At 44.3% G+C, this 14499-nt stretch overlaps 1 protein-coding gene across 2 annotated transcripts in view; it reads left to right on the forward strand.

Moving 5' to 3' along the window:
* ankfn1a (ankyrin repeat and fibronectin type III domain containing 1a) overlaps nucleotides 1-14499 on the forward strand; it is a 64271-nt gene that overhangs the window by 7756 nt on the left and 42016 nt on the right. For both annotated transcript variants that reach the window (XM_076999549.1, XM_076999548.1), the window contains exons 5-6: nucleotides 2296-2540; nucleotides 11842-11879. In XM_076999549.1, coding sequence (XP_076855664.1) covers nucleotides 2296-2540; nucleotides 11842-11879 — 283 coding nt within the window. The remainder of the gene's footprint in view (nucleotides 1-2295; nucleotides 2541-11841; nucleotides 11880-14499) is intronic.

Consider the following 14499-nt stretch of genomic DNA (forward strand, 5'->3'; position numbering starts at 1 on the left):
TTTTTATATACAGAGCAGTGGAATACTAAGTAATTTCCTCAGTGTGTGAGCTGTTATGTGGTTCAGTCAGTGCTGTGTGATTGACATTTAACCAGAAGAATATTACATTGAAGTACAGTTATGAAACACTTTGAGTTGGACTAGCATTTAAGCACATTAGTTTAAGCACATTAGTTTACTTATATACTGGGAAATTATTAGCAGATGAAGAGAACAGGATTGTTGCACAGCTGTAGGAAGCAAAGGCAAAGGAGGCCAGCAGGCCAAATCCCCACCGACTTCGGCACAACGATTCTGTGACTGTTGGTCACTAAAATGTTTTGCAGGGTTCTCGCATTTCATATTTATTGATGAAGTAGATACTCTGATCTTAAACCTTAAAAAGATATTTTATTCATTATTGAAAGTTGTTCATTAATGTTGTTCATTTAAACTAAACAAAAATACAGTAAGTCACTAAAGAAACAGATACATGGATCTTTAGTATGTGGTTGATAAGGATGTAATATAAGTGCCCTGTGCAGGATAAATACAGCAGTGCATGCAGTGACTATACCAGACCCGATGCTGTGAGAAGATGTACATGTGTAATGGGGAAAATCCTAAGCCAGTTCAGCGCTCTGCAGGAATCTCAGCCATTAGCGTGCAGCCAAGCAACTTGATCTTGGCACAGCGGGACACCCGATATGCACGCACAGCATCCGCTGCTACTGACGCTACCGTAACCATGGTGCACGTAGGTGACACCACGGGCCTAGTGCAAGTCACTATCGCCGGCATCGAGTGGTGCCGCAGGGCCATAGTGCAAAAGAAAAGAGGGTTTGCACAAGCCTCCACTTTCCTGGCAGTGTGATGGACAAATACTGCACGTCTGTCCAGTTCTTGCTCCGTGCAGTGCCATAATCTTCTGAATCGCATCCAGGATCGCAAATGTTTTTATCATTCATTGTCTCACTTCTCTGTAATCATGTGATTCTGTTAAAAAGCCAACAGTGGTGTTACTATCAACACATTCCAACCCTGTTGTGTTGATAGTAACAGCACATTTCAGTTTCTTTTGAATTGATTTAACTTTGGATAGTATTTTTTGTTGTGCTGCGTTCAGTACATTAGACACACATTCCTAGACTTCTGGGAGCTCTATGGTGTAGTAATCCCTTAGTGCAGTCTTAGAGGTCAGTGTGGTTGCTATAACAGCTTCTTTCAGGGAGATAGCAGAGGCCAGATCCTCATGAAGTTTTAATTGCAGAATTGATCACCCCACTGCTACCTCCGACTCTGGGATTCGGTCGCTAGTAACAGGGATGAACCCGATCCATTGTAGCCTACGGCTGACAGCTGGCCTGACCGAACGCTGGGCAATGAGACACTGCCTCACCTGAAGGTGTACACACTGTGTGTGTGTGTGTGTGTGTGAGAGAGAGAGAGAGAGAGAGAGAGAGAGAGAGAGATGGATAGAGAGAGAGTGAGAGAGAGAAAGCGAGAGCTGCTAAAATTAAGATTATTATGGACTAAGTCTTAAGATTATTATAACTGTAAATTGAAAGTGCATGAACTACATGAAGCCATTGGTAATGTGACATGGGTAAATGACAGTAGCCATGAGTATCTGTATTTAGTAGTTGCCAAGTCCCACCAGGTGTGTTTATGTCTCCCCTATTGTGAGATTCCTGGGCTTGTAGTGTTGGGGCTAATATGTACTTCTTCTGAGCTGCCAATCATTCAGGGCTAGCTGCCCTGTATACCTTAGAATATATGGAGTGTAGGAGGGAGAAGAGAACAATGCCCAGAGAGCAGGCTTTATTCTGTATCGTGTAAATGCCCAGCTCAACAGAAAGACCCAGTGACACGGAATGTATGAGCGTGGTTAAAATGCTCACTGAGCATTAAAAAAAGAAATGTCATGGGCTTATGTATTGTAAATTCCTATTGTAAAGGACAACTTTGCGATAGTAGTTAGTGTAGTGTATAGCTCTAATTTGTGTGTATTAGTAGAGTCTTTCTCAAGGCAGTAGCGGGAGGCAGTTTGAATCAAAACCATGAACAGGAGGTTTTTAGCCAACGGCAAATGAATTAAAGGTCAGTTTAAGTAATACTTGGGAGTTTAAGTTATACTCATATTGTTCTTAAATCAAACATGGGCTTATTTATTTAGATACTGTCCACAAGTGAGGGACAATGGCCGTGTGTCTGTGTGAGGAGATGTTTCCTGTCCTCGGTCTGTTCCCCGCTCTGTCCTACTCCCTCCTCTGTTGGTGTCAGTTGTCACCTGAGGTGTCTGTTTTCCTCTCTCAGGGTCAGTGCTGCGTGACTATGACAGAAGAGAGGCGGCTTGTTCGAGGCAGGTGAAACGCACCCCGAAACCTGCTGCCCCGGTCAGATCCACTGCCAGCTCCGGCGCAGAGCTCTGGGGAGACGGAGTGGGCCTGCGGAAGACCGTGTCAGTGGACGACAGTCTCCTGCAGCAGACGCCCAGAGATCCCCACCACCGGCTCCTCAGCCGGCTGGAGAGGGGAAAGAAGAAACTCAGGAATATCCACGTAAGTAGCGGTGACCGTTGTCGGCACGTCGGGGCCTGACCAAGAGAGACCGCTTGCGTGTACTCGCGTGCGTGTGTGTGGCTGCCTTGCGTATGGTAGTGGGTGAGAACATAAAAGAGAGGAAGTTGGAGGGGGTGAGATTGTCACTTCGTTTTCAGATTGAAATGTGAATGTGTGTTCCCTGTTTCCTACGAGTCAAAAGACCAAAAGGAAATCTGAGCTCACAGAAGCTATAATGCTTGCTGTTATAATGCTTGCTGTTATTCAGGTCAGTCAGCACCAGTGCTGAGAGGATATTTCAAGTCAATAAAATGGCTCCAGAGAAGTTACCAGAGAAAACAGAAACCTGTGTGTTATAACAGCTCTAAACTCTAAACTCATTTCCCTTTGTAAGTGGATATTCATTTCATTACCTGGGGTGTTTTCGACACTGTTTGAATGCCGTAGTCTTATTGTTTCATCACTATACAAATGGAGTCGTGTAATAACACTGCCTGGGAAAAATGTGTTTAAGCATAACCCGTACTGTCGTAAGATCACGCTCTGTAATCCTGCACTAGTGTCCTGCAGTAGTGTCCTGCACTAGTGCGGCAGTCCCATGAAGGGTTTCTGCCCGAGAACTTTGAAATGGCGTTCATGTCTGGGATATTTGGAGAAACCCTACCTGAATACATTTGCCTTGGTTTGAGAAGAACTGCTGGTCATTTCTCAGCAAAGAGAAGAAAAGCTAGTAGTAGTTTTTGTTTTCCTTATCCGTGTAACCTAAAACGTCAACAGCAGGCTGCGTGGCGGTTGTTTTTACCGTACACATCAGACTCGGATGATACTGAATGGATTTCTTTCAAGGTTGTGTCAATTTGTTGCATTCCAATGACTTTTTAAATGTGCAAATTTCAAACAGTTCCACAATTCACAGTAAAACGTCTTTGTCCTGCTGTATGCTCAGAAACTGCTTGGTGGCTGTGTATATCTTCCTCTTTTACGTACCCTTCTGTTTGTGATATGAGTAGAATGAGATGTTTAAAAGCATTAATGAGGATAAATGTGTGCTGCTTCATGACACACTTTTAAACGCATACACTGCTGCCTGAACTGGGTGAGGGTCTTTATCCAATCCTGCTTTTTACTTTAGCAAATTGACCATGATATTTTCTACTAATTTTCGTGATGGTATTTAACTGCACAAACTAGTGTGACATGGTGGCAGAATGAAGGAAAAGGGATTTGGCTATTACCAATCAACCCACCAGACTAAATATGCAAATTTAACACATAAATACTCATTTTGCTGGCAAACAGAACAAGCAGAAAGTGTGTGTGTGTGTGTGTGTGTGTGTGTGTGTGTGTGTGTGTGTGTGTGTGTGTGTACTGTTCACTGTTCACTTTTTGATGTTTTCCTTTAACATTGCCATAACAAAGGTGGAAGCTGACCATATGGTTCCTGTGTGAATTCCATAGCCCACGTTTTAACCTCCTAATCAAAATAAAATTAAGAAAGCCAAATAAATAGATATAATAAACAATCAAACCTTACACAGAGTGTCCAGTATTTCAATGCTGCAGTGTGTAGCGTATAGCAGAGCACCTAGAGACCAAGTTCATCATGGCCCTGCCTACTGCACAGGGCATGGGCTCTCATCACGGGGGAGGGGCACAGTTCACTGTCCTAACGAAAAACAACCAAAAGTCATTCTGGGATAGCTGTAAATGAAATCTTTACAATACGGGGAAAAAAGGAACTGCCAAGTTCTTTTGAATTTTAGAGAAGATCCTTTCAGAGTGTATTGAATTTGCTCCAGGGTAATTTATTGAAGGACGTCTCTTACCCATGTGAAATAAGGGGGGAGGGGGGATGGGGGGGGGGGGGGGGGGGTCGGATCCACATTTTCACTTTTCAAATTTCCAGAAATGGAACGTTTTCTTCCAGCACGTCTCAAGAGAGCACGAAGTCCCCTGATATAGTTAAATAAAACCCTAACACTCAAGGTTGACTGGTTTGAGATGCATACATTCAGGCAGACTGTACAGGAATTTACAGACCAGATGGAGATGATTTCCTAGTCTGGAAAATTCTTTTATTGTAAGTCAATTCTTGACTTTTTCCTATTGCTTATTAACAGCAGATCAGAAACTTGGTGAGCGGCCAAAAACACAGTATAATCTGCTTGGTAATTTTGTGTTTGGGTGTCGTGCCAGAGTCTCCTGCTCTTACTGCCCTCCAGTACCTCCGTCTTTCATTCTTTTAATGCAGTTCTGGAGGGGACTGCAGTGTTTGTCCTGCGTGGCAAGAGACAACCGCGGTGACACAGAGCCGTTTGTCACCTCCGCACCTTAGGCGGGTGGAACACCGAACGGCAGGGGAGAGCCACACACAGCGGTGCACAACACCACCTCTGAAATGCCAAGGCCCCTTTGTTGCACGTGAATATCGCTCCATGTATTATTTATTTTGACCCATGCGGCGCTGATGTGACATTACAGGCAGGTCCATCTCCCAACTGCTGACGACCGGGAAGGGCTTTTGACCCCAGCGTTTCGGAAGAAAAATAAAAGCCATTCTCTCCACAGAATTCAATTTCACAGTAGAGGGGTCTTCAAGATTATGGGGTTAGTGGGCTGTATTCCACTTGTTATTTAACATAAAAGACACACTTCGGGGCCTATTTATTTATGTTTGTTTATTTGTGATGAGGATGTGTTCATGGGATACTTATGAACCCTTCACAGCAGGTGAAGTTAAATCATGAAATGAATGACACTACATAAAGCGAGTGCTGATGCGGAGGGCACCAGTGCAGTGCAGCAGGGCTCTGCTCTCAGTCAACCTTGTTGCCATGGAGCTTGCGTAGTGCTGCTTTGAGACTCGAGGCCGTCGGAGGTTCTCTAGCAAAAGACTGGGATGTTGTGAGGTGGTGAGCCTGGAAACCAGTCTTTCCAGTCTGGTTCTGAGAAACGTCCACTTCTGCTTTGGGCATTGCAGTCTTATTTGTTTGGAAACAGAACTTTGGAAAGCGCAGCCCTGTTACTTGGAAGGTGAATGTTCAGAGAGAGTGTATACGATACCATTGCACCATCAAAGCAAGGATAAGTGGGATTTCTTGTATATGAAATACGATTTGAGACCTAATGTGAACCAATAAAAAGTGCTTAGCAAAAAGAAACCTTGTTGAAACCTTGACTGGGAAATTCATATTTAACAGTATCTCAAGACCCATCATCACTCTTGTTTTTGTAAGTGGAGATGAGAGTACTGATTAATGTAGAATAACAGATCTTTGATAGATTGGGAAATGTTACGCTATAAGGTGCATTCATCCTTTCACCTCCATTCCTCTTCTTTTTTTCCACTCTTGATCTCATAGCTTTGTCATTTGTCAGGGGAAGTGTGCAGTATGTTAGCTCACCAGCAGGGGCTACTCACTGGGTGTGCTAGCCCCTACCCCTACCCCTGCCCCTGCCCCTGCCCCTACCCCTGCCCCTGCCCCTGCCCCTACCCCTGCCCCTGCCCCTGCCCCTGCCCCTACCCCTACCCCTGCCCCTGCCCCTGCCCCTACCCCTGCCCCTACCCCTACCCCTGCCCCTACCCCTACCCCTGCCCCTGCCCCTACCCCTACCCCTACCCCTGCCCCTGCCCCTACCCCTGCCCCTACCCCTACCCCTGCCCCTGCCCCTACCCCTACCCCTACCCCTACCCCTACCCCTGCCCCTGCCCCTGCCCCTACCCCTGCCCCTACCCCTGCCCCTACCCCTACCCCTGCCCCTACCCCTACCCCTGCCCCTACCCCTGCCCACTCTGCCAACACAAGCTGTGTGTGTCAGCCAGAGCTTTTCAACTTTACCTCCCCTCTCCTCTCTCCCCAACCCCCTCCAGTGGAAGGACCTGTTAAAAGTCTGTCTAACCAAGTAGACAGACACTCTATAGAGAGAAACCCACTATGTCAGTTTCTGTCATGTGAAAACCTGCTTGCTGTCAAACCATGAGGGATGGTTTTAATTTTTTTTTTATTTGCTTGGAGAACTTGGAGGGCTAGTTTTACTTTTTGAAGACACCATAAGGGGGCAAGCTTGTCCTCTCCTTACTCACGAGCTGGACCTGTTGTTTGACCTGAGGTGATGAGGGGAGAGATCTGTCACAGAGCCATGTTGCACCAGTGTGTCTTAACAGTCAGAGAAATGAGAATGAGACAATGACTGTTCTTCCTCTCAGACACATTTATCTTTCGGGGGTGGGTGGAGGGGGTCGATCTTGCTCACTTTGAAGTAAACTAAAGCCTCTGAAGATAGCTCTCATCGAGGTTTGAATTAGAATGCTGAAAACTGTAAATTTGAAACCGTCTTAAGCCCTATCCGGACGGGATTAGTTTTTCAGGGGGACGTCTGTGAAAAATATTTCACCCTTGTACTCAGTGATAAAACTCTTGCATCCGGACAGCAATTGAAAAAACAGGAGGACCCGTGAGTTTTTGGCTTTCTCGGTCACATGACATCGCCTTGTCACGTGATAGCATGTTTAATAATGTCACACTGCCAACTCTGATGATTCATTTTTAACTTTTAACTTTACTACTGTTCAGTTCAGCATTTAAGATCTCCGTTTAAGTTAAGCTATTTTGTTAAACCAATACAGAAAACACATTATAAAAAAATCGCTAATGAATGTAAATAGCTAAATAAATCCGTTAAATAAAATAAAATAAATCCATTAAAAAATCCAGTAAATCCATTTTCGCTCGCCGCTGTCTTTACGTGGATCTCCGTGAAAACGCGCGCCCAACGTGTAACTACGGTGCGTGGCAGTGGACATATAGCTGTTTTATTAAACGCGAGGTGATGTCTGCATGTATAAACTCAGACATGTGGATCCGGACGGGACTAAAATTACCAGACGACCACGGAGTACAGCGAAAAACAGTAGGTAATTCCGCCTGTAATTTTCTCTGAGGACGTCTGAGAAAAACACGGACATGCTCGTTCCGGACGGGATTAAAATCACAGAGGACCCCCCGTAAAAGTGAAAATTACCCCAGGACCCCCTGAGAAACTAATCCCGTCCGGATAGGGCTTTAGGTATTTCGTAAGGCAGAGATAAGGTGCAGTATTTAGCCTGCATGGTTTTTTTTCTGTCTTGTGTACACCATGTATTTTTAAACAGTGCCCTTTAAAGGAGAGACCTATAGCCATTAGTGTTTGAGCATCTCCTCACACACTGCCTGCTTATGCGCAGTGCTCTTTATTGGCTTTCCCAGTGGGACCACCAACACTTCCCTCCGCACGATTCTCCTCTGGTAAATGAATTCACACGTTCTGAACATTTTAGAAGATGTGGTTGACGTTAGCCGTTTGAGGCGATCATTCACGAACTGTCCAAAACTCCACAGCGATGAGCCCCACAAAGAACGGGATACGCCAGCGGACGAATGAAGAATTAAGCAACGCGGCGTGCCGCGAAGGGCCTCCATCCATATGAAAGCAGGTTGCCACCTAGACTGTGCGGGTCATGAATTTCAGCAGTCACTTTATATTGCAGGCACAAGGGCTGGGTTCTAGCAGCCCGGGCTGCCAGAAGCATCACCGTGTGTCGTCCCCCCCCCCCTCCTCCGCCCCCCGCCGCCCCAGGTCCAGCGCCGTGAGCTCAGCTATGAATGCTAGCATTGCTCTCCTAATTAGGCCTGGGAGAGATTTAACAACCATGCTACAGTTTAGCCAGCTGACAAATAGAAAAATAAAAGCCTTGTTCAAATTAGCACAGTGAAGTGAGAAGTTCTCGAAGCCCCGGACTGTCTCGGCTCTCGGCTTGGTGCTGGCCCGGCCTAATCTGCAGGAAGAGGTTATTTCAGTTCAGTTTAGTTCATTCTGCCCCTTTGATTTGTGGCTGTGAGCAAACTTCAGTTTCAGCACATGATCAATTAAGCTCTTAAAAGCAGAGTTAAGAAGCACTAGTCTCTTCATGTAGTTCCGCAGGCTGATTAGATTAGGCAGGCATCAATTATAGATTCTGTGGCGCAAACCCATTACCATTAATTTTCTGTTTCTAAATCCCACCCATTCACAGTACATATATATCCAAACCAGAGACTGAATTAATGACTACAGTTGCTCATAGGTCTACGTCCTGCAGTAGCCTCAAGGGGCCACTGTTTTTATGCTAATTCTTCGGGCTCTAATTTATCCAATAAGGCATCCATTGAACTCCAATTACTATGTTCTCCCAGTGCATTGTGGGAGATATTTTAATGGACAGCATGACATGGACCGTTATGTGGCGCACCAGCTGCATCGCCAAAATAGGTTCATGTGCTTGTGTTGTGCCAGCGGAAAGGATCAGACGTGACGTTCAGGAGTGAGCGAGGCATCTTGGTGGAGGCGCTTCAGTCCCGTCTGCCCTGCCAGCCGTGGTAGCAGTGCTGCTGTCAGGTGCTAAGCACTAGGTTAGAGAGGACAGGCTCCGTGAGGGGAGTTGTGGAACATGCCACGGAGTGAGCGTGGGGGGGGGGGGGGGGGGGGGGGGGGGGGGGGGGGGGCTGAGGATTTTACATGATGCCTTTATGGTACGAAATGTTACGAGCCGCCTATTGTTTGCATCTTCGCTGTGTTTTCCTGAGCTGAGTGTGGTGAGGAGCAGATATGTTAGGGCAGGTGTGTGCTGTCGGTTTCTCCCAGGCTGACTTAGACGCTCCAGGGTGAGAGTGTTGGCTGTGATTGTTCGTGATCGCACCACAGTGTGCATGCACCGCGTTGCAGTCCCACTGCTGTGCCTTCATTTTAGGTGGAAGAATACACACTCGGACGAGACAGTTAGTTAACCAGCATTTATTTACAATACATGCGTCGGGAGAGATGCGTCTGTACCGAGTTCTAGAAGATCAGAGTACGGAGTACATGTTTCTAAGTTATATAGGGAGTAACACACTGGTTACATTTATCATGTCAAAGTTTCTGCTGAGTCTCAACCCCCTTTCAGAGAAAACAGGATGTTCTTTAACATTATTCCGAGGTGCACGCTTTGGCTGTGAGTGCATCACGCAGTCAAGGCCACTGTGAGTGAAACTGAGAACAGAGCAAAAGACTCCTTACACACACTGTAGTGAGCAGAACAAGTTAATCAGTCATATTAGTCCTGTTAGCACACAGATTTGAACGCCATCCGACCCCCATCATTACGACAGCTGTGACTACGCCAGGTATAACTGCTGTTGGGTAAGGTTGATACCTGTTGATGTAGGAGGCATAGACCACAGTCTCATTTAATCAATTTATTTATTTCATCATTCATTCATAAATGTCTACTTGGTATACAATTGGTAGTAACATCACATTATCAGGGTATGACTTAAATGCAGCTTCTTATGAACCACGCAGGAATGCTGTCCCCTGTTGGCCCTTTTCAGCGTAAAACCCCAGTATAGGCACAGCTGCTTAGCACTGCTGTTAGACGTTCATTCACATTAAGGACAGACGGACGCCTACTTCCTGACAGGGGGAGCTCTCTCTGTCTAAAGCAATTACAGACTTTTAGAGAGTGTACCTGTGGGGACAGACAGCTGTCTCCCTGTGAGCGCCGTGTTTGCTGATGAGGTCCTCTGACATTAAAGAACCGGGGCAGACGAGGGTAGCTCCATGCTATGTTCCAGACCCAGCCGCCTGCGTGTGACATTTAACCAAAGTCAACAAGTTGCCGACAGCTCTTCTATCCATTAGTCGTTTCAAAGCCACATAAAGAGCTACTCCGCTGCTGAACAGTCATTTTTTGTGGGCAGTTTCACAAAGAGAGCTTTGGATTTTCATTCTGTTCTCTTTTGGGTCTTTATTTTTTTATATCGCTGTACATCATTTATAAGTGCACTTTTAACGTTCTTGAATATGAGTTCGGTTATAAGGGACTTGACATATTGCGAATAAATATTACAATGAAATTGGCATTCTCTGTAGGTTTCTACAGAATGGTGCAAAAAATCAGCCCTCATAAGTATGAATGTCTGTCTCACGCTGTTCATTTGCTTCCACGTAATTACTCTCCTAATGCGGCTCCACATTCAGCTCCAGCTGATCTCCAGTTCTTTAGTGAGAACAGAGAAGCTGAATTCAAAGGGAGCCAAACCTCTTTTGGTAAGACGTTGACTCTCATTTGGAAAAAAAGTATAGGGTGTGTCATCTTCAGAGGAAATTGATCATGGCATGTTTTGAACAGCATTGAACAGCATGTGAGTGAGATCCACATCAGATGAGTGAGAGTCGCATCATCCGAGTGAGATTCGCATCATCTGAGGGAGATTTGCGTCATCTGACAGAGATAATATGAGTGGTTTCAAAGGACTGGGGTTCCATTAACTGTGTTCACCTTTCTTTGTGTAAGTGCTGTCCAGGTAATCAGTAAGTGAAACTTTTATGCTTTTCTATTTGTGAATGTGTGCTGACACTTTGAACTGCCATTATGTATGTCACCTGAGCGAATCTGGAAATACATGTTCAGTGTTGAATGAGCTGGTTCAGTATATAATCACTGTTATCTTACCATTTGATTTTATTTTTATACTGAAATCATGCAGCATTTTGAAATGCTTTTAATTTGAATCTTTTACCTTTGCTAGCGAGGACTCCTATCCTAGCGTCCACACTCACAGCTACACTCCAGAAACCTGAAGACCCACATGTTTACATTCTCACCTGGATTTAAATATCACATAGTTCATGAATATTCATAGGAAGGGTACATCCTTGTACATGCATGTGCTGGCACAGCCAATTTCCTGGTGTCACCGATGATGCATTAGGTACAATACGTACAGACGGTTTCATACGTGAGACAGGAGGAACAGTGATCCAGAAGGAAGGTAATTTTCCAAACAATTCTCTAAGGTTGCTATAACAACAGTGTGCCTGTCATTCCTGAGGGCTCTGAAGGAGAGATGGATTCTTGGAAGGACTGCTACGAGTGGCCGTGCTGTAATGAAGCACCGCTCGAGCACGGCATTGCTTACTCTGTCATTAGAAAATTAGGGGTAATGTGTGCCAGCCTGTAAGTGGATTGTGTGTGACCTGTTAACCTCCCTCAGCACAGGTGTAACACGTTATTAATGTTCTCGCCCGCTTCACTGGTTTGTTTGGCTTTGGTTTTTTCTGCCGAGCAACATTTGCTCCCACTCATCTAGCTATAATATATTCTTTCATCTATCATTAACCAATAGAATATTTATGCGCTATGTAATATAGTTGTTGTTTTTTTTTCTTCTCGTGGTAATGTTTTATGTATGTGCTGTATGTCTTGATGTAAGCAGCGTATTATTTTTTCTTTACATTTCAGAGTCTTGGAGCAACTGGGAGATATGAAACTCGGACAAAGTAAGTGTTTCATTTATTCTCTAAAGCTTCCTAAACTCCCCGAGGAGGACTGGTAAAATAACCAGATGAAACATTATAAGACTTTTGTTCACAACAGCTCAGGTATTTTTTTTCTCCACAAGACAATCTCAAGGGAATACTTTCGAGGTATGGTATGACATTTTGGTGTGCAGTATCTGCACAGCAGGATTAGCTGGGTTGGGAATCCTGTTTGTCTGTGATGGCTTATGGCATGCATGAAAAATAAGGCTCGAGAAGATGATAAATCCGTACTAGCAGAATTTTAGCAGTGAGAATGTTAGTGCTACCTGGCTGACAATTGCCTCTGGGACTTTCTGGTGGCCAGCGTACAGCCTCAGAAAACAAATATGCTTGTCGTATGCTTGACAGAGTACCTTTCAGTCCTGTCATATTCTTTGCTGCTTTGTCTAGTGTGTCTCAAGTAAAAAGCCAACACAAGACCAGAGTCATAATGGAACCACGGCCACCACTGAGTAGGATGTCAAAGTTGATTAACTGAGCCATTTAGAGGGTGTCCACGGGGAATAGCTCTAATGTTTATCTTATGAATAAGGTTAAACCAACAATTGTCATCCAACGTACGTGCACTGAGGGACTAGTGACCAGAACTCAGTTCACAAGTGGTTCATTCTTTTCTGTCAATGAGCCTCTGTTAGCTATTATCTTAGAATAGCACAGACAGGGAGGTCAAGCTTTAGCAGTCAATGGCACAGTCAGTGAGGTGATGGTGCAGCCCAGACTGAGAGACCTATTGCCTGATTATGAGCTAATTGGCACCACTGGTCATCTCCTTATAACGATCTTCCGGAAAGTAGGAGCTTGGCATCCTGAAAAGTGCAACAGAAACTGCTCTAAGCAAAAAGCGTTTCTGCCTTAAAATTAAGCGTTTTCTGTTTTACAAGCATATTAAATATTGGTTATGTCAACGATTATGTAAAGACTGGTGTAAACAGGAGAAAGTCTGAATTCCTAGAAGTTGATAACTGCCTACCTCCCCCTCACTCCATCTTGTTTTGTGTAGCGTCTTATGCTGGAAGCCATCTAGCCTGTCTGGGGCTTTGTGGCAGTTCAGTTAGGCTACTTCATGTAAATGTGCACATCGTCTTCTTTGTCTCAAACACGAAGACCACTTCATTATTTCTGCAAACAAAAACAGACTTTGTTGTCTGGGCCACAGCTGATGTAACCTACATGAGCATAAACTACCAGCTAGTCTTTAATCTGCCCCTGCCACTGAGCCGTAACAATGCCTTTGGTTTGAACATCACTGAGACTGGCAGGCTAATCAGCACGATACAGTGCGTCTCTGGTGACTCCCTCGACCAGTTAATGCGCTGACAAACAACAGTCCATTCATGAGAGGCAGTCCTGTCTCTCAGCTGAGGTTTCGAGGAGAGGTTTCAGTAGCCGAATGCTTGAGAAACCAAGAAACAAATGTGACTTTTACATAAAGAAAGACGCAAAGCTACTTCCTGCGTGAAACTAGAGTAATCTGTTGTTTTTTCTAAACAGAACACTTAACCTAAGCCCCTACAATATATCAGGACATATTCATTTCATTCTTGCTAACAAAACACCTTCAGAGCTAAGTCTCGTTGTCCCAGTATGTGCTACATTCAGACAGTATACTCTTGTAGACAGCATGCCAGCATGCTTGGATTTCATATAAATTAAACAATATGCAAGTTTAAATATAAAAATGCATTGACTTGGCCATAGGCTAATGTTTTCCACCTGAACAAAGCCATTGTCCTTCAATCTAATTCAACTTAAAATTGAATTAGGTTTTCTGTATAGTTCTAATTTGTACTTAACATTTGAGGTTGAAGAAAAATGGTCCCTGAAACCTTGATGAGCCTTTAATTAGAGTGACTCGCAAGGCATTCAGTATGGTGCTCTCAGATTTGCTAATGCCTTCACCACATTGAGTAGTATTTCAAACCTTCTGTACTTCAAACCTTCAGAGCATTTCTCGCTAGGAGAATTGTTTACTAGATTTCTTTCCTTACAAAACATCTCCTTACCACTTGACAGGTAGATTACATAGACATGTAGATAACATTGGGGTTTTTTTGTTTGTTAACAGAAATGTTTTCCTGGATGATGCTTTGAAGTCTGTATTGACTCAGTATTGAGAGTTTACTGCAATTTTAGATGCCTAATTCACTGAAAAGGGGACTTGTTTGCATAGTCATGCTGTGAATGTTACTAACTAGAGTGTTTCGGAGAATCTTTAAATATTATAGACAGCACAGAACAACATCAGAGACTACTGAGCAAAAAGCCACTGAGACACGAATGAGAAATTTTTTTTTATGTGACTTAGTTTGAAACAAATCACCAGAAATCTACCAGATGCCACTTGACATTGCTAAGCTGGCAGAGCAGATCTATTCTGAGATTATTTTATTTATTTCTTTATTTTGATTATTTAAGATGATGTGGAATGGTTCCACAGTTGCAGTCAAGTTTTTTTTATAATGGAAAAAAAAAAGAATTCTCTTGAAATCACGTCTTTCATACACAAGGCTACTTCTAGACCTGTGGTGGTGGGTCAGTGGATACATGATTGTGGCGTGTCCTCTTGTGTCATCTTCAA

Source organism: Brachyhypopomus gauderio, chromosome 3 (genome assembly GCF_052324685.1).
Source record: "Brachyhypopomus gauderio isolate BG-103 chromosome 3, BGAUD_0.2, whole genome shotgun sequence".
Classification (NCBI taxonomy): Eukaryota; Metazoa; Chordata; class Actinopteri; order Gymnotiformes; family Hypopomidae; genus Brachyhypopomus; species Brachyhypopomus gauderio.